General features: G+C 41.0%; 1 protein-coding gene across 2 annotated transcripts in view; it reads left to right on the top strand.

Moving 5' to 3' along the window:
• Positions 1–24,827, top strand: part of LOC124804832 (multidrug resistance protein homolog 49-like) — a 144,674-nt gene that overhangs the window by 96,686 nt on the left and 23,161 nt on the right. For both annotated transcript variants that reach the window (XM_047265178.1, XM_047265179.1), the window contains exons 12-18: positions 1,001–1,204; positions 1,354–1,705; positions 4,766–4,917; positions 5,080–5,244; positions 5,347–5,451; positions 17,874–18,035; positions 24,328–24,531. In XM_047265178.1, coding sequence (XP_047121134.1) covers positions 1,001–1,204; positions 1,354–1,705; positions 4,766–4,917; positions 5,080–5,244; positions 5,347–5,451; positions 17,874–18,035; positions 24,328–24,531 — 1,344 coding nt within the window. The remainder of the gene's footprint in view (positions 1–1,000; positions 1,205–1,353; positions 1,706–4,765; positions 4,918–5,079; positions 5,245–5,346; positions 5,452–17,873; positions 18,036–24,327; positions 24,532–24,827) is intronic.

Genomic DNA, 24,827 nt, shown 5'->3' on the forward strand with positions numbered 1-24,827 from the left:
ACAGTCCTTGCAACCTCCCATCCCTTATATCTGGTTATTCTTAATTAAAATAGGATTTTTTTCTGGACATGGGTGAGGGAGGATTAATATGCTTCATTCAAAACCTGACTTTGTTACCATTCTGCAGAAAACTTCCAAAATCATATTTTATCAACATCTGCAAAATATCCATTTTTTTTGTACAACTTCATGTGAAGCCTGAACAACAACTCTCCTGACCATGCATATATGGTAATGCTTGGGCATTGTTGAATGAAACAGCAAGACTCTGCCTCCTGCTGGAAAAGGTGTGCTCAGCTCTGAATGTTCCTGAGAACCAGTGATGTGTAAGGGGTATCATTAACTATGTCATACCACTATCAATAGTGGTACCCCTTACATCATCTCTTCTCCTCAATGCCAATTTGCAGCAAATTGCTGCAATAGCATATCTTTCATACAGGGCAACACTGTGCTTCCTATACCTATCTCTTAATGAATAACAGACAGCACAGTAGGACCTGTTTTTAAATCTATATTTTAGGACACTTTAAATGAGCACTACACATATATGACAATAATCATGGATGGGTCAAAGCAGGGGACTCTTAGGGCTGATTAATGGTTTTCCCTGAATATGCCCTCAAGATTTGTTTACCAATAGAACTTACTGAAGTATCTTTGGAATTATATTAAATTTTGAGTTCACTAGACCAGATGGGGCATTTTCATGCTGAGAAATTCCTCATGTACTCTAACTCAATTTTATTTCTTACTTCTTCACTTTTTAAAAATTTTTCCTTTTAATCGCACATCTTTTACCAACAAACATACATTTAAAATATTCACAGAAAATTAATATTATTTTATATGTTTCATGGGAGTTTTAATTATGATGTTTCTGTCTGTGAATGGTTGCCATTACATCACATTTGACTTAACAGCTTAATCTTATGCTGTGTTATAATAAAACATCTACATTAAAACGTAGAGTACAAATGGTACATATCATTGTCTCAAGGTGCTTCTTGATGGAACCGATGTCAAGGAGCTAAATGTCAATTGGCTGAGGAATCAAATTGGAGTAGTTGGTCAAGAACCAGTTCTTTTTGCCACTACTATTGCACAGAACATTAGATATGGCAAAGAAAATGCAACCCAAGAAGAAATTGAAAAAGCTGCCAAAGAAGCAAATGCACATGATTTCATCATCAAATTACCACAGGTAAATGGTGTCTGTTATGTTATGCAAAACTGTTTGTCATTTTATTCATATGAAATAAATATTTAGTTTTAAGGAAATGAGTATTTTATTGTATAGAATGCTGATTTCCATTAGTGTTCTCATGATACTAATTGTTATTGTTTGGATAGGGTTATGATACAATGGTAGGTGATCGTGGAACTCAGCTTTCTGGAGGCCAGAAACAACGAATTGCAATAGCACGAGCCCTGGTGCGGAACCCTCGAGTGTTACTCCTTGATGAAGCAACATCAGCCCTTGATTTAGCAAGTGAAGCAAAAGTGCAAGAAGCACTGGATCATGCTAGCCACGGACGTACCACAATTGTTGTGGCTCACCGGTTATCCACAGTGCGTGGAGCTGACAGAATAATTTGTTTGGAATCAGGCCGTGTTGTTGAGCAGGGAACACACACAGAGCTCATGGAACAAAATGGACATTATTTTGAACTTGTACATGCTTCAACAAAAGCTGCAAATACAGGTACAGAGTCAACTTTTATAGACAACACAATAATATGAAAAGAAAAGATTACTACTCACCTTATAGCAGAGATGCTGACTCGTATATAGGCATAACAAAAAAGACTGACAAATACGTAAGCTTTGAGCCAAGAAGGTTTTCATCAGAATTAGACAAAACACACACACACACACACACACACACACACACACACACACACACACACACACAGGAATGTGCGTGTGCTCACGCGCGCACAGCCATGCAAACTCTGTTCAGAGTCTGGCCTTTGCAGCATGTATTGTCTAATTCTGGTGAAGGCCTTTTTAGCTGAAAGCTTGACAATCTTTTGTTGTGTCTATCTGTGATTCAGCATCTCCGCTACATGGTGAGTAGTAATCAATCTTTTGATATACTGCATTATTCCATTTCAATATTTTCCATTGTTTGATTTTTATTGATAATGTAGATTACCTTTTATTACACAGTTTCTAGTATATCGTTCATGCATTTGTTTCTCTACTGAAACCATATAGTTCTGTTTATATGCTATGAAACTTAATGTAGAGCCATGTTAATTGAATGCCACTGTGTAGTCCTATTGCTTTATAGTTTATGTAGTGAATTTTCAATTTTACTAAACTGGAAATACTGAATGGTAGAGTTAATGTATCAATTTGCATTCATTGTATTTTGCAGCAATGTATTATAATTACTAGAAGTGGTGTCATGTTGAAGAACTACTGAGAGAACTAAGAGAGCAAATAAAATTGTTTCAATAGTTTATAGTATTCTCTTACTACTAATATTTTTGTCTGTACCATTCTATAAATTCTTATTGTAGTTTGAAAATTATTGAAATGATAGATAGTTTTTGGTCTGATGTGTTTTCTTTTTGCACTTTTCTCGGGATCTTAGGCTCACTGGGACTTTCCTGACATTTTGTCAACAACAGTGGCTAGTGTTGTTAATGATTCACATTCCATCCTGTCATGCTAATGGTCATTGTTGTCAGGAAAAGGTCGTTGTTACAGTGGGGCAACCCAGGCTCCAAGGCTTTCCTCTTTCTCGTCAAAACTGTTGTTATACTTGTACATTTTGATGGTTCCCTCAAACAAATGACTGTATTAATTCTTCTTCACGGTAAATTTATTATGAGGCCAGTCAGTCTCACATAGTGCATGCACAATATCAGCTGGTTTCTCCATCTGTCCAATCCTGTAATGCTGTTTACATTCAATGATTCAACTATTGACAGACAGTCTGGTCATTCCAACATTAACTTTTCCACATGTACATGGTGTGTGGTGTGCTCCCAATATTATGAATGGGTCGCATTTGTCCCAGTATGAATCCAGTGGAAACCTTTGGGATGAATTAGAATGTCCACTTCACTCAAGACTCTTGTGTCCAACATCACTATCTTCTCTGGTTTCAGCTCTTGAGGAAGACTGGACTTCCTCCAGATATTCAGATGCCTCATTGAAAGTGTCACCAACAGAGTTTAAGTTGTCACAAAGATGAAGGGTGGACACACCCCATATTACTGTCTTCTAGTAGGTGCCCAGATGATTTTGATCCAGATAGTGTAGATAAAGAGTTGTGAAGACAGATTAAAGAGTGTGAATACATAAGCAAAAGAAGAGATTATGAATAAAATTTTCACTTTGCAGACAAAATGGTCAGACTAAGCCCTTAAAATGATAGTGATGATGAAGATGATAATGGCAGAGAAACATGAAATTATCACAGTACATACAATAAACGAGAGGAGTATCAACAGCTTTGGAAGAGCTTCTGACAATAATGAATAAATACCAAAGCCACCATGTTAAAATCCTTTGGGCTTTACTACACAAGTTACAAACCAACCAATAACTACCACTGTTAGTGCTTATGGAGAACTGATAAAAATGGTAATAGTCAGACCTGAAGTCTATGCTTACCTTTACAAATTACATAGACTTTTCTTCTAAAGATGGATATTAATTAGTTAATTTTTGAAGCTAGTGGAACAAGATCAATAACTGATTTTCTCATGGAATTCGAAAATTCCTAATGAATTACAAAAAACAGAAGGGGCAAACATAACAACACACCTGAAGTGAAAACACTGACTCATGGGTTGCTGCTTATGTGGGGTTACAGGGGAGAGGAATTAAGCAAGAGGAACAGGATACAATAATGAGGCAAGGGAGTGCACCTGCTTAGCTGGGTGGTAACATGCTTGCCTCCCATGCACTGGGCCGCGGTTCGATTCCCAGCTGGGTCGAAGATTTTTCTCCACTTTGGAATGGATGTTGTGTTGTCCTCCTCATCATTTCATCCTCATCATGGACCGCAAGTTGCCCAATGTGGCACCAATGAAATAAGACTTGCACTTGGCAGCCGAACCTGAATAGGACATCCCGGCCAACAATGCCATTCAACCATTTCATTTCATGGGGCAAGGGAAACTATTATATTAGGTTCCATAGACTTACAAACTAATTCAAGAGCATGTGTGTGTTTGTGTGTGTGTGATTTTGTGTGTGAGTGCACACACTCACATGTGCGCATGCTCGTGCATACGTATTTTTTCATATTTTCAGAAGCTGATGTTGTGCAATATATTATGGCAAAAAATTGGATTTTTTGGGGTGAGGGGGATGCTTTGAATCACTTAATAAAATTTTGTGTTTGGCTATGAAGATACACAAACAAATTCATAGCCTGTCATGGGCACTCACATGGCACCCTCATGCAAAAATGTATACTGAATGAACTGACGGGTGAGATGGGAAAGATAACCTTTGTTTATTCCAAAGTCTTTTATATCTTCTTTGCCTCCTTACTTATACTCACTAAGAATATTGATTTACTGTAGTTATTGTAGCAAACACTTATTAATAATAATCATAATAATCAAGGACAGACCAATGAACTACACAAGACTACAGTAAAAAATTGGTATGAAACTATATATTTCTTGAAAACTGCTTAAAGCTTTATGACAATTTTTCAAGAGTAATAAAATATACATTAAAATAATCTGTTTTCTTTTGGTAATACTGTATTTAATAAAGATTTCTTCACTTGCAGACTCTGTTGGATGCACACCGGATGAAATAGTGCCACAGGAAACAGAACACTTATCAAACTTTTCACGGCAACTGTCAAGGCAATTCTCAAGGCAGTCTTCAAGAGCGAGTAGTATTGGCAAGCAATATGATGTTTCAGCATTTCAGAAAGAGGTCAGCACTTACAGAAAAACAAATATTTTCTCCATTGAGTCTCATGCATTATCAACTTTTCACTACTGATTTGAATATCCATTTACTGTCAGATTTTAAGCTGCTGTATTTGATTATTGTTCATGTTCTCCCTCAAGCCATTGTTATTGTGTATCTCTCTAGGAAGAGGAAAATGTTGACAACAGTACAGTGTATGATGCACCCATCAGTCGCATTCTTGCTCTTAATAAACCTGAATGGGGTTACGTCACTGTTGGGTCCATTGCATCAGCACTTGTGGGAGCAAGTTTTCCACTTTTTGCAGTACTTTTTGGTGAGGTTTATGCGGTGAGTTTATTAAAGTGATGTAACCATAACATCATGTTAATTTTATAAAAGCATATTGTAAAAATTGTTTCTTGTTTGTGTACATGTGTTCTTTGGTTTTAGGTGTTGTCTCTTGAAGATTCTGAATACGTAAAGGCACAGACAAATATTTATGCTCTCTATTTTCTTGGTGTTGGTGTTATTGCTGGTATTGGCAGTTTCTTGCAGGTGAGACTGATGTAAAACATAAGGAATTGCTTAAGAAACTTAGTGTCAGTTTAAGAGATAAAAAATATCCAGTTTACAACAGAATAATGTTAACACTTCGAGGGCAGGCAGCTTAGACACACTCTTGGTCTAGTGGACCAGCCATTTTTAGCATTTTTTGGAATGTCACTGGCATGTTTCTATTTAAGATACCTTGAAACAGAAAACATATTATGAAAGAACAGTCTTTAAGGTTTCTTTTAAATGTTTATTTTAATTATATTGGTTGGTGACAAAATTAATAACAAACAAACATAAAATGTATAATTTCAGTTTCACAAAAAAAATATGTTTTTTACTTTTGTGTAAATTTACAGGTAATTAGCTTCAGTGTGGAAGATTTTGAACCTCTTTCGCATACAGAGTGGTTCATTGCAGTCTGGATACCACCAGCTGGTTTCCTTCCTACATGCTTTACCACTAGATTTTTTTTCGTTTTCTCAGAGCAAGCTTTACACCCTCTAGTTGGACGCTCCTACTTCTCAGTGGCTGGAATTTTTTCTGCAGAGTGTAGTCCTAGAAGTCTGTTCCTATGAGTTTCACTAGAAACATTGTCTAGTACCAAATTTGTACCTTTGTGAATCATTCCTTCACCAATTTACTGTAGGAAGATGGAAAAATGGCAGCTCTTTCTTTGAGCAGGATTCCTGGTTTCCCGGTATAAGGCAAATGCATTAGTTGCAGCCATTATAAGATGTGGAAGAACAATTGGTTCCACCACTTCATCTGTTTCCTCCTAAATGTAAGAAAACATTTGATCACTCCTATTGACCCCTGTTTTGTAAATATTATAGTCAAGAATGGAATCTAGTTTTGATTTTACTTTGATACCTTTCTTTGAATGAACAGACATGTCAGACCTGGCCATTTTGTGCACAGTGGACAGGCATAGTACATCTCTTGTATCTTTCCACTTCCAACAAAGCAGATGATTCCTCCTCATTGACATAGACTCATACCTTTTCAGTTTTTTGGAAACAATTTCGTTTGGTAGTTCTTTCCAGTTAGTCATGCACTTACCTACTGCTTTCATTTTATGTTGCCACAGAAAATCGCATACTGCTGGTGAACTATAAAATCTGTCCATGTAAACAGTGTGGCCTTTTCACAGGTAATCTGGTAGCAACCTCTCAAACAATGGTATTATGGAGTTGTCTTGTGTTCCTTTCCCAGCATATACCTCCAATCTAAGAACATAACCAGTTTTGGAATCTGTTGTGTCTAGACAAGACAGCCTAGACACAATGAGAGGAAGCCGAAAGCCACGCGTTTAGCAGGCAAGAGATAGGTCTGTAACAGGATACGTAATGAATGCTATAAAGGTACGTAGCTTCTGTAATACTTAACTTTAATCCATCCTTGGTACATCGCTATTGACGATATAAGTGAGACTCCATAGATACATGCAATGTTACTAATGGCGCCTTGCTAGGTCGTAGCCATTGACTTAGCTGAAGGCTATTCTAACTATTTGCTCGGCAAAGGAGCGAGGCTTCGTCCGTGTAGTCGGTAGCAAAGTCGTCCGTACAACTGGGGCGAGTGCTAGTCCGTATCTCGAGACCTGCCTTGTGGTGGCGCTCGGTCTGCGATCACACAGTGGCGACACGCGGGTCCGACATGTACTAATGGACCGCGGCCGATTTAAAGCTACCACCTAGCAAGTGTGGTGTCTGGCGGTGACACCACATTCCTCCCCCGCAAATCGGTGAACGGTCGTGTTATAAGGCTTCCGCCCGCCGTGGGGAGGACCCCATGTTGACGTATGTGATGAGGTGGGGAGCCTAACAATAGGCGAGGCTGTGCCACCCACACCCAGCCATTCGGTCCGAGGGGATCTAGGAAACGCCTGAAAACCTAGTCCAGGGTGCACGTCAACATGCGGTGTATGCGCCCGTAAAGAGGCAGGAGGGGCCGAAGGGTCGACCTCCATCGCGTCGGGGTATCCGACGCGCGATGACGTCATGTGGTCCGGAGCGGGCAAGAGGTCCATGGCGGAGGACAGCTGGTCACGGGAAGCGATCGGCTCCGCGTGACCCAGGGAGGCGCCTGGCGGCTGCAGCGAGGCATCCACTGCGGGCGGCGCCGGCTGGAGGACAGGCGGAGGCGGCGGAGGCGGCGCGTCGCCATGGGGCAAAATGGAAGGCATCGTCGGTAACACCTGGGGATGAGGCGAGCCAGTAGATGGGTCCCCAGGGCGCTGACCGGATGGCACCGGCGCTGAAAGCAGACGGGGAGCGGCAGAACCCGTGCGACGACAGAGGCGCAGCTGATTGAGATGCCGAAGCACCTCACCAGAGGCCCCCAAAACCAAATACATCGCGCGGCCGAGGCAGTGAAGAATGCGCCCTGCGAGCCAACGCCGTGAACCTCGATAGTTGCGATAGAATACAACGTCGCCTGGAGCAAAAGCAGAAGTCTGCCGCTGCACAGGAACCTGATGCGGCGGGTGCAGCAAAGACATCAAGGTGCGATGAGGACGACCGTGGAGCAACTCAGCCGGCGAGCGACCATCTCGGGGCTGAGAGCGATACGATGACAAAAAGAGCAACAACGCGTCCTCCCGAGAATGCGACTCTTTCAACTTCAACATCTGTGACTTGAAAGTCCGAACCAATCGTTCAGCGGCACCGTTTGACTGAGGCGAAAACGGCGCGGATGTCAGATGTTGAATACCATTGGCCTGGCAGAATGACTGAAATTCTGCGGACATGAATTGTGGGCCATTGTCGGAAACAATAGTCTGCACACGTTCAATCACACCTTGTGATTCTAAATCATTTAATGTTCATGCGACCGCATCACGCAATGCGTGGGGAACATTGCGCGCTCGGAAAAATTTCGGTTGCGCGTTTACTTTCAGTTCCAAATGTGCTTCATAGTTCGTAGCGCAACCAAGGCCCGGTGCAAAAATGTCTGCAAATTCTTCACATAGACGAGAAACACTGGCGGAAGGCACAGTCTGATTCACTGATAGGACCTGATTTACTATAGACATGTTAAACAATTGAAATAAATCTAAACCAAACAAGTTCACTGCAGTAGAAGAACGAAGAACGTAAAATGACACAAGTTTTGTTTGTCCCTTGTATGTTGCAAGAAGAGTGCACTGTCCTAACACAGGGATATTCTGACCTGAATAACTATGTAACTTAACATTTGCGGCACGCAACGGAGGTTTGCCCAGTTGTTTGTACGTGTCGTGATTGATCAATGAAACTGCAGCTCCGGTATCGAGCTGGAATGGGAACACTCTGCCTTCAAAGTCCAAGTCTACAAAAAGTTTATTGTCCTGCCGACGACAAGAGCGACTTTCGCGTGCAATTTGAACGGACACTGGTACAGAAGCACTTGCGACTTGACGGGATTTCCGGCGACGTCGACGCACACTTTGTGTGGGACGAACACTGTCACTGTTTGAGAAAGTGGCACTGGAGTGGCACTGGACGGGGTGGAATTAACTACATGAATGTCCATGGGCGAAGGTCCACGAGCCTGAGTGTCCTTGGTTCGATTCCGGTGCGAAGCAAAGGGCCTGGAATGATGAAGAGTGTCTGATCTGAGCTTTTTCTGGCAAACACTTTGAACATATCCTTTCTTATTACAGTAAAAACAAATAGCTTGGCGTGACGGGCAATTGTCACGCGAATGTCTAGTTGCACACCGCGGGCATGATTTCACTGCATTTGTATGCTTGCGCGGCACACCTGGTTTAGAGCGTGGCGGCAGCTGCATGGACGTGCGTGAGGGCAGTTTACCGGTCCTCGCAGCGCGCCCGGCGGGCTGGTTAATGTTACACACGGCTGGCGAAGTTGCAAATGATTCCTGAGCAAAGTCAAGTGTGTCTTGTCTATCCAATATGTCTATCACTTGTTGAAGGGAGGGATTAACTAGTTTTAAAATCTGTTCCCGTATACGAACATCAGAAACGTTCTGTGCAATTGCATCACGTACCATTGTATCTGAATAAGGGAGTCCACATTCACACTCAAAAGCACAATCCCTTGTAAGGCCTTGCAATGTTGCAACCCAGTCCCTATTAGTTTGACCGGCCGTACGTTTTGTACGAAAGAAAGTATACCTTTTTGCAACTACAGTAACTGTTTCCTTGAAATAGGTGTCCAATGCCGACAAAATTTCTTCGTAGGACAGAGCTGCTACGTCGCGTCGGGGAAACAATTTCACTATCACACGGTACGTTTGCACCCCTACACACGACAATAAATGAGGCTGCCGCTCGTTACCTTGAATTCTGTAGGCGGCGAGATGAAATCCAAACTGGCGTGACCACTCCGTCCATGTTTTCTTAGCTGGTTCATATTGCCGGAACGTGGGTGCAACAGCATGTTGTGGCTGCGTTGACCCTGGACAAGCTGTCCAAGGGCATCCAATAACGCCTGCGTCTGCTGATTCTGCAAGCGATAAAATTCGGACAGTACATCTGGCGAAGCCATGACACAAGGAAATGTAAGCAATTAGAAGGAACAAGACCCTTTCCGTTGACTTGTCGCCAAAGATGTTGTGTCTAGACAAGACAACCTAGACACAATGAGAGGAAGCCGAAAGCCACGCGTTTAGCAAGCAAGAGATAGGTCTGTAACAGGATACGTAATGAACGCTATAAAGAAAAGTACGTAGCTTCTGTAATACTTAACTTTAATCCATCCTTGGTACATCGCTATTGACGATATAAGTGAGACTCCATAGATACATGCAATGTTACTAATGGCGCCTTGCTAGGTCGTAGCCATTGACTTAGCTGAAGGCTATTCTAACTATTTGCTCGGCAAAGGAGCGAGGCTTCGTCCGTGTAGTCGGTAGCAAAGTCGTCCGTACAACTGGGGCGAGTGCTAGTCCGTATCTCGAGACCTGCCTTGTGGTGGCGCTCGGTCTGCGATCACACAGTGGCGACACGCGGGTCCGACATGTACTAATGGACCGCGGCCGATTTAAAGCTACCACCTAGCAAGTGTGGTGTCTGGCGGTGACACCACATTCCTCCCCCGCAAATCGGTGAACGGTCGTGTTATAAGGCTTCCGCCCGCCGTGGGGAGGACCCCATGTTGACGTATGTGATGAGGTGGGGAGCCTAACAATAGGCGAGGCTGTGCCACCCACACCCAGCCATTCGGTCCGAGGGGATCTAGGAAACGCCTGAAAACCTAGTCCAGGGTGCACGTCAACATGCGGTGTATGCGCCCGTAAAGAGGCAGGAGGGGCCGAAGGGTCGACCTCCATCGCGTCGGGGTATCCGACGCGCGATGACGTCATGTGGTCCGGAGCGGGCAAGAGGTCCATGGCGGAGGACAGCTGGTCACGGGAAGCGATCGGCTCCGCGTGACCCAGGGAGGCGCCTGGCGGCTGCAGCGAGGCATCCACTGCGGGCGGCGCCGGCTGGAGGACAGGCGGAGGCGGCGGAGGCGGCGCGTCGCCATGGGGCAAAATGGAAGGCATCGTCGGTAACACCTGGGGATGAGGCGAGCCAGTAGATGGGTCCCCAGGGCGCTGACCGGATGGCACCGGCGCTGAAAGCAGACGGGGAGCGGCAGAACCCGTGCGACGACAGAGGCGCAGCTGATTGAGATGCCGAAGCACCTCACCAGAGGCCCCCAAAACCAAATACATCGCGCGGCCGAGGCAGTGAAGAATGCGCCCTGCGAGCCAACGCCGTGAACCTCGATAGTTGCGATAGAATACAACGTCGCCTGGAGCAAAAGCAGAAGTCTGCCGCTGCACAGGAACCTGATGCGGCGGGTGCAGCAAAGACATCAAGGTGCGATGAGGACGACCGTGGAGCAACTCAGCCGGCGAGCGACCATCTCGGGGCTGAGAGCGATACGATGACAAAAAGAGCAACAACGCGTCCTCCCGAGAATGCGACTCTTTCAACTTCAACATCTGTGACTTGAAAGTCCGAACCAATCGTTCAGCGGCACCGTTTGACTGAGGCGAAAACGGCGCGGATGTCAGATGTTGAATACCATTGGCCTGGCAGAATGACTGAAATTCTGCGGACATGAATTGTGGGCCATTGTCGGAAACAATAGTCTGCACACGTTCAATCACACCTTGTGATTCTAAATCATTTAATGTTCATGCGACCGCATCACGCAATGCGTGGGGAACATTGCGCGCTCGGAAAAATTTCGGTTGCGCGTTTACTTTCAGTTCCAAATGTGCTTCATAGTTCGTAGCGCAACCAAGGCCCGGTGCAAAAATGTCTGCAAATTCTTCACATAGACGAGAAACACTGGCGGAAGGCACAGTCTGATTCACTGATAGGACCTGATTTACTATAGACATGTTAAACAATTGAAATAAATCTAAACCAAACAAGTTCACTGCAGTAGAAGAACGAAGAACGTAAAATGACACAAGTTTTGTTTGTCCCTTGTATGTTGCAAGAAGAGTGCACTGTCCTAACACAGGGATATTCTGACCTGAATAACTATGTAACTTAACATTTGCGGCACGCAACGGAGGTTTGCCCAGTTGTTTGTACGTGTCGTGATTGATCAATGAAACTGCAGCTCCGGTATCGAGCTGGAATGGGAACACTCTGCCTTCAAAGTCCAAGTCTACAAAAAGTTTATTGTCCTGCCGACGACAAGAGCGACTTTCGCGTGCAATTTGAACGGACACTGGTACAGAAGCACTTGCGACTTGACGGGATTTCCGGCGACGTCGACGCACACTTTGTGTGGGACGAACACTGTCACTGTTTGAGAAAGTGGCACTGGAGTGGCACTGGACGGGGTGGAATTAACTACATGAATGTCCATGGGCGAAGGTCCACGAGCCTGAGTGTCCTTGGTTCGATTCCGGTGCGAAGCAAAGGGCCTGGAATGATGAAGAGTGTCTGATCTGAGCTTTTTCTGGCAAACACTTTGAACATATCCTTTCTTATTACAGTAAAAACAAATAGCTTGGCGTGACGGGCAATTGTCACGCGAATGTCTAGTTGCACACCGCGGGCATGATTTCACTGCATTTGTATGCTTGCGCGGCACACCTGGTTTAGAGCGTGGCGGCAGCTGCATGGACGTGCGTGAGGGCAGTTTACCGGTCCTCGCAGCGCGCCCGGCGGGCTGGTTAATGTTACACACGGCTGGCGAAGTTGCAAATGATTCCTGAGCAAAGTCAAGTGTGTCTTGTCTATCCAATATGTCTATCACTTGTTGAAGGGAGGGATTAACTAGTTTTAAAATCTGTTCCCGTATACGAACATCAGAAACGTTCTGTGCAATTGCATCACGTACCATTGTATCTGAATAAGGGAGTCCACATTCACACTCAAAAGCACAATCCCTTGTAAGGCCTTGCAATGTTGCAACCCAGTCCCTATTAGTTTGACCGGCCGTACGTTTTGTACGAAAGAAAGTATACCTTTTTGCAACTACAGTAACTGTTTCCTTGAAATAGGTGTCCAATGCCGACAAAATTTCTTCGTAGGACAGAGCTGCTACGTCGCGTCGGGGAAACAATTTCACTATCACACGGTACGTTTGCACCCCTACACACGACAATAAATGAGGCTGCCGCTCGTTACCTTGAATTCTGTAGGCGGCGAGATGAAATCCAAACTGGCGTGACCACTCCGTCCATGTTTTCTTAGCTGGTTCATATTGCCGGAACGTGGGTGCAACAGCATGTTGTGGCTGCGTTGACCCTGGACAAGCTGTCCAAGGGCATCCAATAACGCCTGCGTCTGCTGATTCTGCAAGCGATAAAATTCGGACAGTACATCTGGCGAAGCCATGACACAAGGAAATGTAAGCAATTAGAAGGAACAAGACCCTTTCCGTTGACTTGTCGCCAAAGATGTTGTGTCTAGACAAGACAACCTAGACACAATGAGAGGAAGCCGAAAGCCACGCGTTTAGCAAGCAAGAGATAGGTCTGTAACAGGATACGTAATGAACGCTATAAAGAAAAGTACGTAGCTTCTGTAATACTTAACTTTAATCCATCCTTGGTACATCGCTATTGACGATATAAGTGAGACTCCATAGATACATGCAATGTTACTAATGGCGCCTTGCTAGGTCGTAGCCATTGACTTAGCTGAAGGCTATTCTAACTATTTGCTCGGCAAAGGAGCGAGGCTTCGTCCATGTAGTCGGTAGCAAAGTCGTCCGTACAACTGGGGCGAGTGCTAGTCCGTATCTCGAGATCTGCCTTGTGGTGGCGCTCGGTCTGTGATCACACAGTGGCGACATGCGGGTCCGACATGTACTAATGGACCGCGGCCGATTTAAAGCTACCACCTAGCAAGTGTGGTGCCTGGCAGTGACACCACAGAATCGCACATAATAAATAGTCAACTGGGTGGCGGCGGGGGGGTGGGGGGGGGGGGGTGGGAGGGGGGGAGGGAGGGGGGGGGGCCCAGGGATCAGTGTTGGGGCCACTCCTGTTCTTTATTTATATAAATGATTATGGGTAACTCTAAAATATTTCTGTTTGCTGATGACTCTAGCTTGGTAGTAAAGGATGTTGTGTGCAACACTGGCTCAGTTTCAAATAGTGCAGTACATACCCTCACTTCATAGCTTGTAGAAAATAAACTAACGTTAAATCACAGTAACACTCAATTTTTACGGTTTCTAACACACAATTCAACAAAACCTGACGTTTTATTTTCACAGAATGGGCGTATGATTAGTGAAACTGAACAGTAAAAATATCTAGGTGTTCAGATAGATAGTAAGCTGTCGTGGAAAGCCCACGTTCAGGATCTTGTTCAAAGACTTAATACTGCCATTTTTACTATTCGAACAGTATCAGAAGTGAGTGATCGTTCGACATGAAAATTAGTCTACTTTGCTTATTTTCATTCGCTTATGTCGTATGGTATTATATTTTGGGGTAACTCTTCCCATTCTGAAAGGATATTTATGGCTCATAAATGGGCGGTTCGAGCAATAAGTGGTGTGAGTTCATGAACCTCTTGTCAACCTCTGTTCACGAGTCTGGGTATTTCGACATTGGCCTCTCAATATGTATATTCCTTATTGTCATTTCTTGTTACCAATATTAGTTTATTCCCAAGAATAAGCAGCTTTCACTCGTTTAATACTCAGCAGAAATCAAACCTGCATTTGGATCAGACTTCCTTAACTCTTGTGCAAAAAGGTGTGCAGTATACTGCTGCATCCATTTTCAGTAAGCTGCCACTCGAATTCAAAAATCTTAGCAGTAATCCATGTGCTTTCAAATTGAAACTGAAGAGTTTCCTCATGGGTCACTCTTTCTACTCTGTCGAGGAGTTCCTAGAAAAATTAAGCTGATTCTTATTGTATTGATTATGGACTGACTTTTTTCAGGTTCATGAACATTTATTTTTATCTGTTATTACTTTTATGTTCTAATTTCATGTACTGACATGTTCCATGACCTTGGAGATTTGCTCCTCACTTTGGTCCTACAGAATTTGATGTGTAAATAATAATAATAATAACAATAATAAATCTTAATTCGATACTTGTCAAGTTTAGTTTTTATGTAAACTTGAAATAGCACTCCTCCACGAAAACCACACATGCCTTCATCAACAGTGAGTTTTTCTGATGGGTAAAACGATTTTTGTGATTCTAATAAGAAATGATCCATGGGCATGGGGTCATGCTGAGGTTGACTTTTCGGAACGTAAGTTCCATTGTCATTCAAATGCAGGTTTGATAATATTGCCTTGAATCTGTTTCTGGCCATAACAGAACCAGGGAAAGGGGTTGAAATAAAATTCTTGGTAGACCAGTAATCTGTCAGTTTTGGTTTTTTCACAAGACGCATGTGTACAAATATGCCAAAAAACAAATACATTTTGTGCAGCTTTACTCCCACCCATGAATTACAAAAACTATGAGCCTTTACCCTGGAAGCTGCTTTGAGTTTGTCATAAACAGACTTTGCATATCTGTTTGTTTCATATTTTATGTATTTCATTATGGAAACAGGGAAAAAGATCGAAAACGCATCAAGAGGAGTGGAATTCTCATGAACAGCTGCCATTACTCCACTTTTCTCTACAAATTGTGGCACAGTAGGCTGATTGTCAGCAAATTTCCAGCTTAATTCAGCATCAATGGGTTCTTTCTGTGAAATTCGTTGCCTCTTTGTTGGAGGTCCAGACAGCTGTGTTGCAGCTGACCCCTGTGTTGCAGAGGATGTACTTTGTTCAGTAAACACTGGCTGCACAGATGCAGGCTCATCAGATTCCTCTGCAAGATAGACGAGATGAACAGGAATAAATTTTCTGCTAACTGAAGCAACTCAAGCAATGTTGTTGTTGTGGTCTTCAGTCCTGAGACTGGTTTGATGCAGCTACTCAAGCAATATAAGTCATAATAATAACACTGAAGCAAAACTGCACTAGACATCTCCTTAGCTGTATCTGACTCCTCTTCATTCTCTTCCCGTATTCAGACATTTCCCACTCAGAACCAGAATCGTCAAATTCTTCTAAGGCTTCTAAAATTTCTTTCTCACTCAGAAAACAAGGCATATTTGAGAGAAAAATTAACAAGAAATGGCAAACAGTAATGAGAGCGTTTGAAACTCATGGCTACACCAATGCACAATGGCACCAGCATGTCTTGGAAGCTGCTATGTGTGTCTTGCTGTTTCTTCTGATGTAGTTTTAAAACCAGAACACAGAGGAGAGCAGCAGTCAAGGGACATATAAGCAGGTGTTCCATGCACACTACCACAGTAGCCTGCCTGCTTCCAGATGGCTAATACACTGTGAGCAGCCTGCAACAGCCACCCGGCCTATACTCAGGTGCGGTCATTTCGAAGCAGTTCTGTGTCCCAACCTATGCTCGGGCTTGGTTGCCAAAGTGTTAATTATGTCATGTATGACACAATAATGCTGTGGTTATCTTTTGTGAATGAGATACTGTACTAAAGGCAATTTTTTGATTTTGTAATACTTGTTTTATTGCTATATTACTGCTTCATATTTTACACTTGTACACTGCTGAAATTGAACAACAAGCTCAGGTATATATACAGAGAACGTGATAAAATCTTATGCTCACGTAACTCTGCTAATCTGACACAATAATTCCACTGTATGTCCAAGATCATTTACCCAGAAACAGTCATTTATCAGGATGGTAGAAGCATTTTTGAGGGATGAATATCTTTAACAAAACGTTTTTACATCCTAGCATTTAACAGATCTATTGCACATATTTTAGGACTAGCAAACAGAATATGCTATGTTTCATTCAAAAGCTGTTGACTAATTGGTATTATTGTGTAAGCAGAAGAATTTAATTATTGCAATATACTGGGTCAGCACAAAGTCTTGCCCTGATTATAAAAATTTATAATAGAATAACCATTCGACATAATAAGTTACATTTGATGCTGTTACATAGGTTAGTGTTACTAGTTTTTTTTTTAGACCATTTACGTTAGTAAACCTCAATGTGTGCTCCCTTGGTAGCTCAAAGAATGTCAAGGCGGTATTCCAGTTTTCGCCAGGCGTTTCGTAACATGTGTTCTGTCACAGTAGCCACAGCAGCTTGTATCCTAGCCTTCAGTTCATCAATGTCACCAACTGGTGTGATGAAGACTCTGTTCTTGATATAGCCTCAGAAAAAAAGTCAAGGAGCATAATGTCTGGAGAGCCGGGTGGGCCAGGATGTTGGACCGTTCCTTCCAGTCCACTGATCCAGACATTACTCCCCTCTCCAGGCATTACGCCCCCTGACTTTTTTTTTCTGGGGCTATATCAAGGACAGAGTCTTGCAAAATTTTATATTTTTAGAGTAAAGTGTTCACCCTCAGGTGTAATAATCATGTCATGTCACCCTCACCTCTCTATCCCCCCCCTCTCACTACACCTCCAGATGCCTTTCTCCCTTTTCTCAGCTGTGTTCATATTCTCACTAACTTCATAAGAAATAATTTAATGCTTCAAAAGGGGGAGGGAGATCTAGTGCTCTGAGCATGTGCACTGGTAATATAATACTGTCATCCTACATTTTATAAGAGTATGTTAGAGTGGAAAGAAATTCTTTAAACGCTGCAGACAGAAAGAAACATGATATAGCATGTGATGATTTCACTGCAATTTACTTAGTATTCTGATTACATTCTCAATGACTCACTGTGACTGAATGCTGTTTCATAAAAGTAAGACATTATTCACCATTTCTAATAGTAGCATATTGTTGAAACTTTTGTAAGTAAGCTAAATTGGATGCTGACATTCTATGTCTTTCTTGAATGTAATTCCAGATGATGTCTATTTCTATGACTTATAAGCAGGTCATTTGCAAAACTTTCAGAATATCCCCTGCTGTAGTTTGAAGACTGAAAGTAAAAGTGTTGTTATTGTTCACAAATATACAAACACTACTTTTCAAAATTTGTTGCAGAACTACATGTTTGGAATTGCTGGAGTGAGACTTACAAGCCGCCTTCGTATCAACACTTTTCATTCCATGCTTAATCAAGAAATTGCTTGGTATGATGATGAGAAGAACAGAGTGGGAATATTGTCAGCAAGATTATCTGGTGATGCTTCTAGTGTTCAAGGGGTAAGTGTATAAGCTTTACATACATCACATGTATGCCATTATTAGTGGTTGGTTGCTGGAAAATGGGGAAAGTGTTACTGAGAGACAGCACACAGTCTGCTAATATCAGTTTATTTTTGGAGTAACATGTTTCTAAGAAAAAGAAAACACACAGTATATATGTAATCCAAAAAAACACCAGTGTCTGAATGATAGTCTTTGCCCTACTTCAGTTGATACATTTAAGCACAACTGCAAAGCTATTGTAATCCAACAATGATTACACAAGATGCTTCAAAACAACAGACAGCATTTATAGGATTGTGGGCCTGCATCAGTGTAAAACACTTTGTTTAATATATTCCCCAAACTAGTTTCAGTGAAATATTGTTATCATCAATGGTTCCTTTTTTCTAAAATGTGCAAAATTAGCGTCATTACAAAATATTGCGCAAAACCTTATTACATGTGTACTATTTAGTTCCAGATACTATATTGTGTGAATAGTTTTATAATACCATTTTACTTTTAAGTCACTACATGACGTCCACCCCCTTACCTGAGTGGTCAGTATTTCCGACTGCTTTGCAGTGGGCCCAGGTTCGATTCCTGATTGCATTGGAAGTTTTCTCTGCTTGGGGACTTGGTGTTGTGTTGTCACCATCATTATCGGCACACAAGTTGCCCATGTTGCAGTTGCATCAACTGAAAAGACTTGCAACTCGGTGGTAGAACTTCCCTGGGTGGGGATTCCTGGTCATCAGTACCAATCATTTCATTTCTCTGCATGAATTCTATGTTTGCTGCGATTTTTTTGTGCACACAAGATGTTATCTGCAATGGTATGAGTGGCTGTTATTGACAAATATGAAAATGCGGATGTACATACATCACTGTTATACTACTGGGAATTGCACTAGTGTTGTGAATACAGTTTCAGTGGGCACTAGGTTGTAATGTCATCTGTCATGTACTCACATTGATTGGTCAGCTTCTAGCTGCTCTAAAAACACAAAAAGCATAACTTATCACCATGGCAGTATCATGTGTTGCGAGAAGAGTTTGAAAGCTTTAGTGGGAGTTCTGTCGACTGCTGTTCTTTACTTAAGACTTGATGAGGGAATGATTTGAGTGTGTGTGTGTGTGTGGGTGTTTTATTTGTATTCTGTGTCAGTTCACGTAATGCAGTAAAGAGCGGGTCATTGTGTATGATTGTGTTTTCATTTATTATGTTTTTGCCTTCCACTTTCGTTAATTTATGGTATAAACTGTTGCTGGTTTCAGGATGTGTAGACCAGTTCTGGTATTTGTGGAGTGGTGGTTTTTATTTGTTAATGTTCTGTGAAAGTGGAATGTGTGCTGTCATTTTCAGGGCTGTCACATTTTCTGTGTACCATATTTGGGAGTGTCTGCTTGTTTGTCCTATGTACTGGGATCGGCAGGAGTTGCATGTGAGTTAGTATATTCTTGCACAGCTGAATTTGTCTGGAGTTATTTTGTCAGGTCTTTGTCTATATTGTACCCTGTTATTTGTTCTGGATGCTACTAGAATCCCTTGTGTCTTCAATATATTTCCAATTATGTGTACTATTTTGTTATTGTATGTTAGTTTGTACCATTTGTTTGTTTTTTCTGATGTGGTGTGATCTGCAGTGTTGTCTGTATGTTTTCAGACCCTGTGGTTGTGCACTTGAGTTGGTGTCAACTATCATTGTCTGTCATTTTTATCTTGTTGTTGAGCTTGTTTATGGTGTCTGGTTTGTTTTCATTTTCAGCATCAATTTGCTTGATTATATTTAGTTCATGTGCATAGTTTTGAAGTTTAAGAGGTGTTCAGTTTATCCTGTGGATCATGTGTGTGAAACTGGCATATTTATGGGCTGTTGGGTGATTGGATGAGCTGCAGATAACAGTGCTTGAGTATGTAGATTTTCTGTAGATGGAAAATTAATGGTGTTCGTTGTTGCTTGTTATTGTAAGGTTCAGGAAATTTATTTTCTTGTTTTCTTCAGTTACTATGTAGCTCTTGTTTCTTACTTTAGGGTGTCATCTATGAGACAGATTATGTCATCTGCGTATTGGCACCAGTATATTATTTTGTGCCTCTCTTGTTTCATTATGTTGTCTGTATATCATGTTCTCTGTATGGGTAGCCCTTCTTGTTGCAAATAGAAGTTGTTGTTGAAAGTAAAATAAGTTTGTTCTGTAATTAGTCTTAAGATGGATGAGATTTCATTTATTTGTATGTCTGGAAACTTCTGGCTTTTCAGTTATTGTCCTATGATGCTTATAGTTTCTTCTGTATGTGTATATACGTGCACATGGATGTAATGTCAAAAGATACCAGTGTTGCTGTTGGCGGGATCTTGATATTCTTAATTTTTTCTATTATGTCTGATATGTTTTTGAGGCTTCTGTTGTTTGAATATGTGCCTGTTTTCTGTAGGAATGTGTGCATGTGTCTCTCTAGCAAGTAAGATGGGGCTTTCTGAAATTAAACACAAGTCTGACTGGAATATTAAATGGAAGACTTGTTAAGATCAGAGCTCTCAGATTCTTTTGTGTTACTCTTTTTGCCTGGTTTTGTGAGAGATTGTGTGTGATGCTTTTTAAGAGTATCTGGAGGTTTCTTTGGTATCTTTGTGTTGGGTCATTGAATAACTTGGTTATATTATTTTCTTGTAAGAACTTTTCTGTTTTCTCACAGTATTCTGTCTCTGTTATTAAGATCAATGAGTTCCCTATGTCAACCTTAGTGATGAGTGCATTACATTGTTTTAGTGTTTTGTGTATATTTTTATGGTTTCCTCATCAGATGTTTTTGTGTTTCTATTTTTGGAATGTTTATTCTTTCAGAGTATTTGTTTTGTTGCTCTATGATGTATTCACACATAGTGGTAAGATTTTCTAATCATTAATGTTATGTGAACATTCCAGTTGCATTTAGGGCCTTTTCCAAATAACTGCTGTTCTTGTTTTGTGAGTGTTGCGTCATTAAATTCAATCAGACATTCATGGAATGTGTGTGTGTCAGTTTCAGAAGTGTTTTTGTTCATGAGTTTGTTCAGTTTCTGCTCCTGTTTTTGCCATTTCTTTCTCATTACCAGTTCTGTGCGTTGATCTATTCTTTTTACTGTGTCATATGAGGAAATTGCGGTTTGGTTTGCTGGTTCTAAGAGCAATTTCCATCCAGTCTCATTCACCTCTTCATTTACCACAATGTGATGCAGGCAACACATTGTTTACATTAATTTGGTAAGTCAATAATATTATGAAAAGGGCAGATTGCTATTCACTGTAAAGAAGAAATACTGAATTGCATACGGGTACGATGAAAAGATTGTTACATGTAAGCTTTCGAGCAACCTTCTTCAGAAAAGAGAAATGCACACACATTCACACAACCAAGCACACCTCAAACACACATGACTGCTACCTCCAGCCAGACTGAACAGAAATGTCTGTTGCAGTCTGGCACAAATGGCTGAAAGTAGCGGACAGGTGTGTGTGAAAGTGTGTGTGTTTCTCTTTTCTGAAGAAGGCTTTGGTCAAAAGCTTCTATGTAATAGTCTTTTCATCATGCCAGTCTGCAAGTCAGTGTGCCATCTTCATGAAGAGTTGCAATCTACCCTTTTCATAATATTGTTGAACTCAAACCTGGACTTTCCGTTGTTTAATTTTGTTATAATTAGGAATAATATCACTGGATAGGCAGATTTTTATGAACTTAAGGTTCATGTTTGTTTGATGTAGTTTCATCATTGTTTTCTTAAATTTATTGAAGGGCTTTGCAGAGAATGCCTGATATGGTGTAGAAACATTTACTGTAACTTGAAAACTTTCTGTTGGTCTGTGTCTATGTAAATCAGTATGTGATTGTGTGCCCACCTTGATGCAAAACACTTTCGTTTAATTTCTTCTCCAAACTCCTTTTAGCTAAATGTCACTATTGGTGGGTTGCTTTAATCTAAAACATGAAAAATCATCATTGTTACATGACAGATTACATTACAGCCTAGTGCCCACCAAAATTCTACTGCAATTCCCAATAGTGTACCACTGACATATGCAAATTCACATTTTTGTATTTACTGACAACAGCTGCTCATAAGAAGGTATTATAAAACTATTCACACAACACAGTATCTGGGACCAAACAGTACATGTGTAATGACGTTTTTCATAATGTTTTGTTATGATGCTAATGTTTCAAATGTTAGAGTAAGAAAACACACTGATGATAGTGATATTTCACTAAAACTAGTCTGGGGAAGAAACTGAACAAAAATGTTTTGCATCAAGGTGGACACACAATCTCATATTGTTTTATACAGCCATTGACTAACAGAGGAGTTTTCAAGTTACAATAACAGACAGCATGTTGTGAAAGACAGTAAATCCAACAGGTTTCTCAAGGAGAACCCCTGTCTGGAAATGCATAGCTTCAACACTCTGGTAAATGGAAGTCTGAATTAAATTTATAATGGTAATATCTATCAACTGCACATTTCTTTAAGAAACTCAGCAAATGCAGTAAACATAAAAATAAGATTCTAAATTTTGACATCTAATTTCATTTCAGAATGTACATCACTACTGCAAGTGTGTGTGTGTGTGTGTGTGTGTGTGTGTGTGTGTTTTGTGTGGTGATACAGAAGTATCATGCAGCTTGATCATTAGCAGCTCTCCTCATTCTGTTTTACAAATCTATATATCGCATCTAGATGGCACTGCATATTTGCAACAAAGTGATTTAAAGTTCATTGCCTTACAGTCATATTACCTGTGAAACCTATTGTGGCATCATGGTCAACGGTGTAAACAGACTATTGAATAAAAAAGGAAGGTAGTCTGTTCCTTGTAATATGATTGTTAATTCATAGTCCATGGCAATTCTGTCAAATACCCTAGTTGGAAATTACACTACCTAGTCAACTGCTAATGATACGCAAACACAAAATAAGGAATGCATAAATTGTACCTATATAAACCATTTTCAAACTGTGGTGGCTAAACAATACATTTTGAACATAACTTTTCCCTTGACTTTTTTGCTTTTCTGAACAACATAATAAATGTTTAAAAATCAAACTGCCATCTGTAACCAATTATAAATCATTTCACTAGTACTAACCCTCACCTTCAGGTTGGCATTTTACAGTGGACCTACAATTTCTGCAATGGTGTTCATTTATGTGATGTCATTTTGGTGTTATGACATGACACGAAACACTGTTCTTCATAGTGACAGACACATAATAACCGTACTTTAGATTTCCATTCTCACAACACTTTCAAGCAAAAATTATGATTCCAAGTGTTGCTGATTTTGTTTTGATATAGGGCCTTATAAGTTCGCAAAATGAAAATGAAGCAATTAGAAATTAAAACTGAAAGTGCAATAAGGGGGACCAAGTGCATATAGTAGCAAATTGTGAGAACAGAAAAAAGTTATGTAGCAGTGACAAAGCCAAAATGTTGAAAATGTTAAGCACTAAGAATTTTTGAACTGGAAGTTATTTTTCTGTGAATGATAAAATATGGTAAAGCAAGAAATTTGGAATAAGTAACGGAGAGCAGGTAGGAAAAGACCAACAAGCTAGTCAAGAGAACATAATATCTGCCTTATTTTTGGCACTAATCACTAAATATCCACATCCAATTTTGATCAGGTGAGATGTCACAGCAGTTAAGACACTGGACCCATTTTTGGGAAGAGTGGGGTTAAAATTCTTGACTGACAATTCTGACTTTGATTTGTCGTGGTTGCAGTAAATAGCTTTATGCAAATGCTGGGATAATTTCTTTGAAAAACGTATGGACAATTACCTTTTCCCTCATGAGCATAAGTTAGGTCTCCAAAGACCTCATCATCAACAGGACCTGAAACTTTAAGCTCCCTTTTTTCACTCACACCTAGTTTTTACTCTTTGTGTATGATGGTAGGCTGTTTCCATTATTGAAAACAATCATTTACATGACCCTGTATGTAATGTTACACATAGTACATGACGGCCTGTGTTATTTCTTTAATGTATCAGTATACAGTATGTAGTTTTGTATCATCTCCTGAGATACACCAGTTATTTTTTACTTTGAACGAAGCATCTAATGTTAGTCTGGTTCAGTTATCTATTATGCATAGTTTCCTGATCCTCTTACTGAAGTAGTAAAGGTGAAGGTATCACAGATGCAGTTAAAGTGCAGTTACTTGCACTTTCAATAAAAGTCACTCTAGTGCAATTATGCAACTGGAATGAGACTTCTGTTTCTTTACAAAGGTTTCATTTACAAAATTATTATTTTTCAACAGGCAACAGGACCACGGATTGGCAGTATGGTGCAGGCATTCTCCACTTTATTCCTTGGAGCAGTGATTGCATGTGCATACACATGGAAACTTGCCCTAGTAGCACTGGCAGCAGTTCCATTTGTATTCGGATCAACATTTATGGAAGCTAAAGTTGTACAAGCGAGTGGCTTAGATGAGAAGAAGCAACTTGAGGGTGCAACGAAGGTGAGCTCTGTCTTCGAGTACAAACTATCTCTTGTTTGCAGTTTGTTACTGCGTTTTAAAAACTAGTAGAGATTTTTAATTGCAGCTTCTACTTCCATTACATGTTTTTTTATTGGTAGTGGTCCATTTCTGTGATTGTGTATGTTTCATTAAAAGTTTTCTTTTCGGTGTTGCACAATGCTCATAAAGTGCCTTAACAAAAACATTACATTCTATAATGTTCCAAGTTTGGTTTTGACTAAGGTGTCTTCATGCATTTCTTTGATTTATTGTATTTTCTGCTAATTCTAGAACAT

Source organism: Schistocerca piceifrons, chromosome 7, assembly GCF_021461385.2.
Source record: "Schistocerca piceifrons isolate TAMUIC-IGC-003096 chromosome 7, iqSchPice1.1, whole genome shotgun sequence".
NCBI lineage: Eukaryota > Metazoa > Arthropoda > Insecta > Orthoptera > Acrididae > Schistocerca > Schistocerca piceifrons.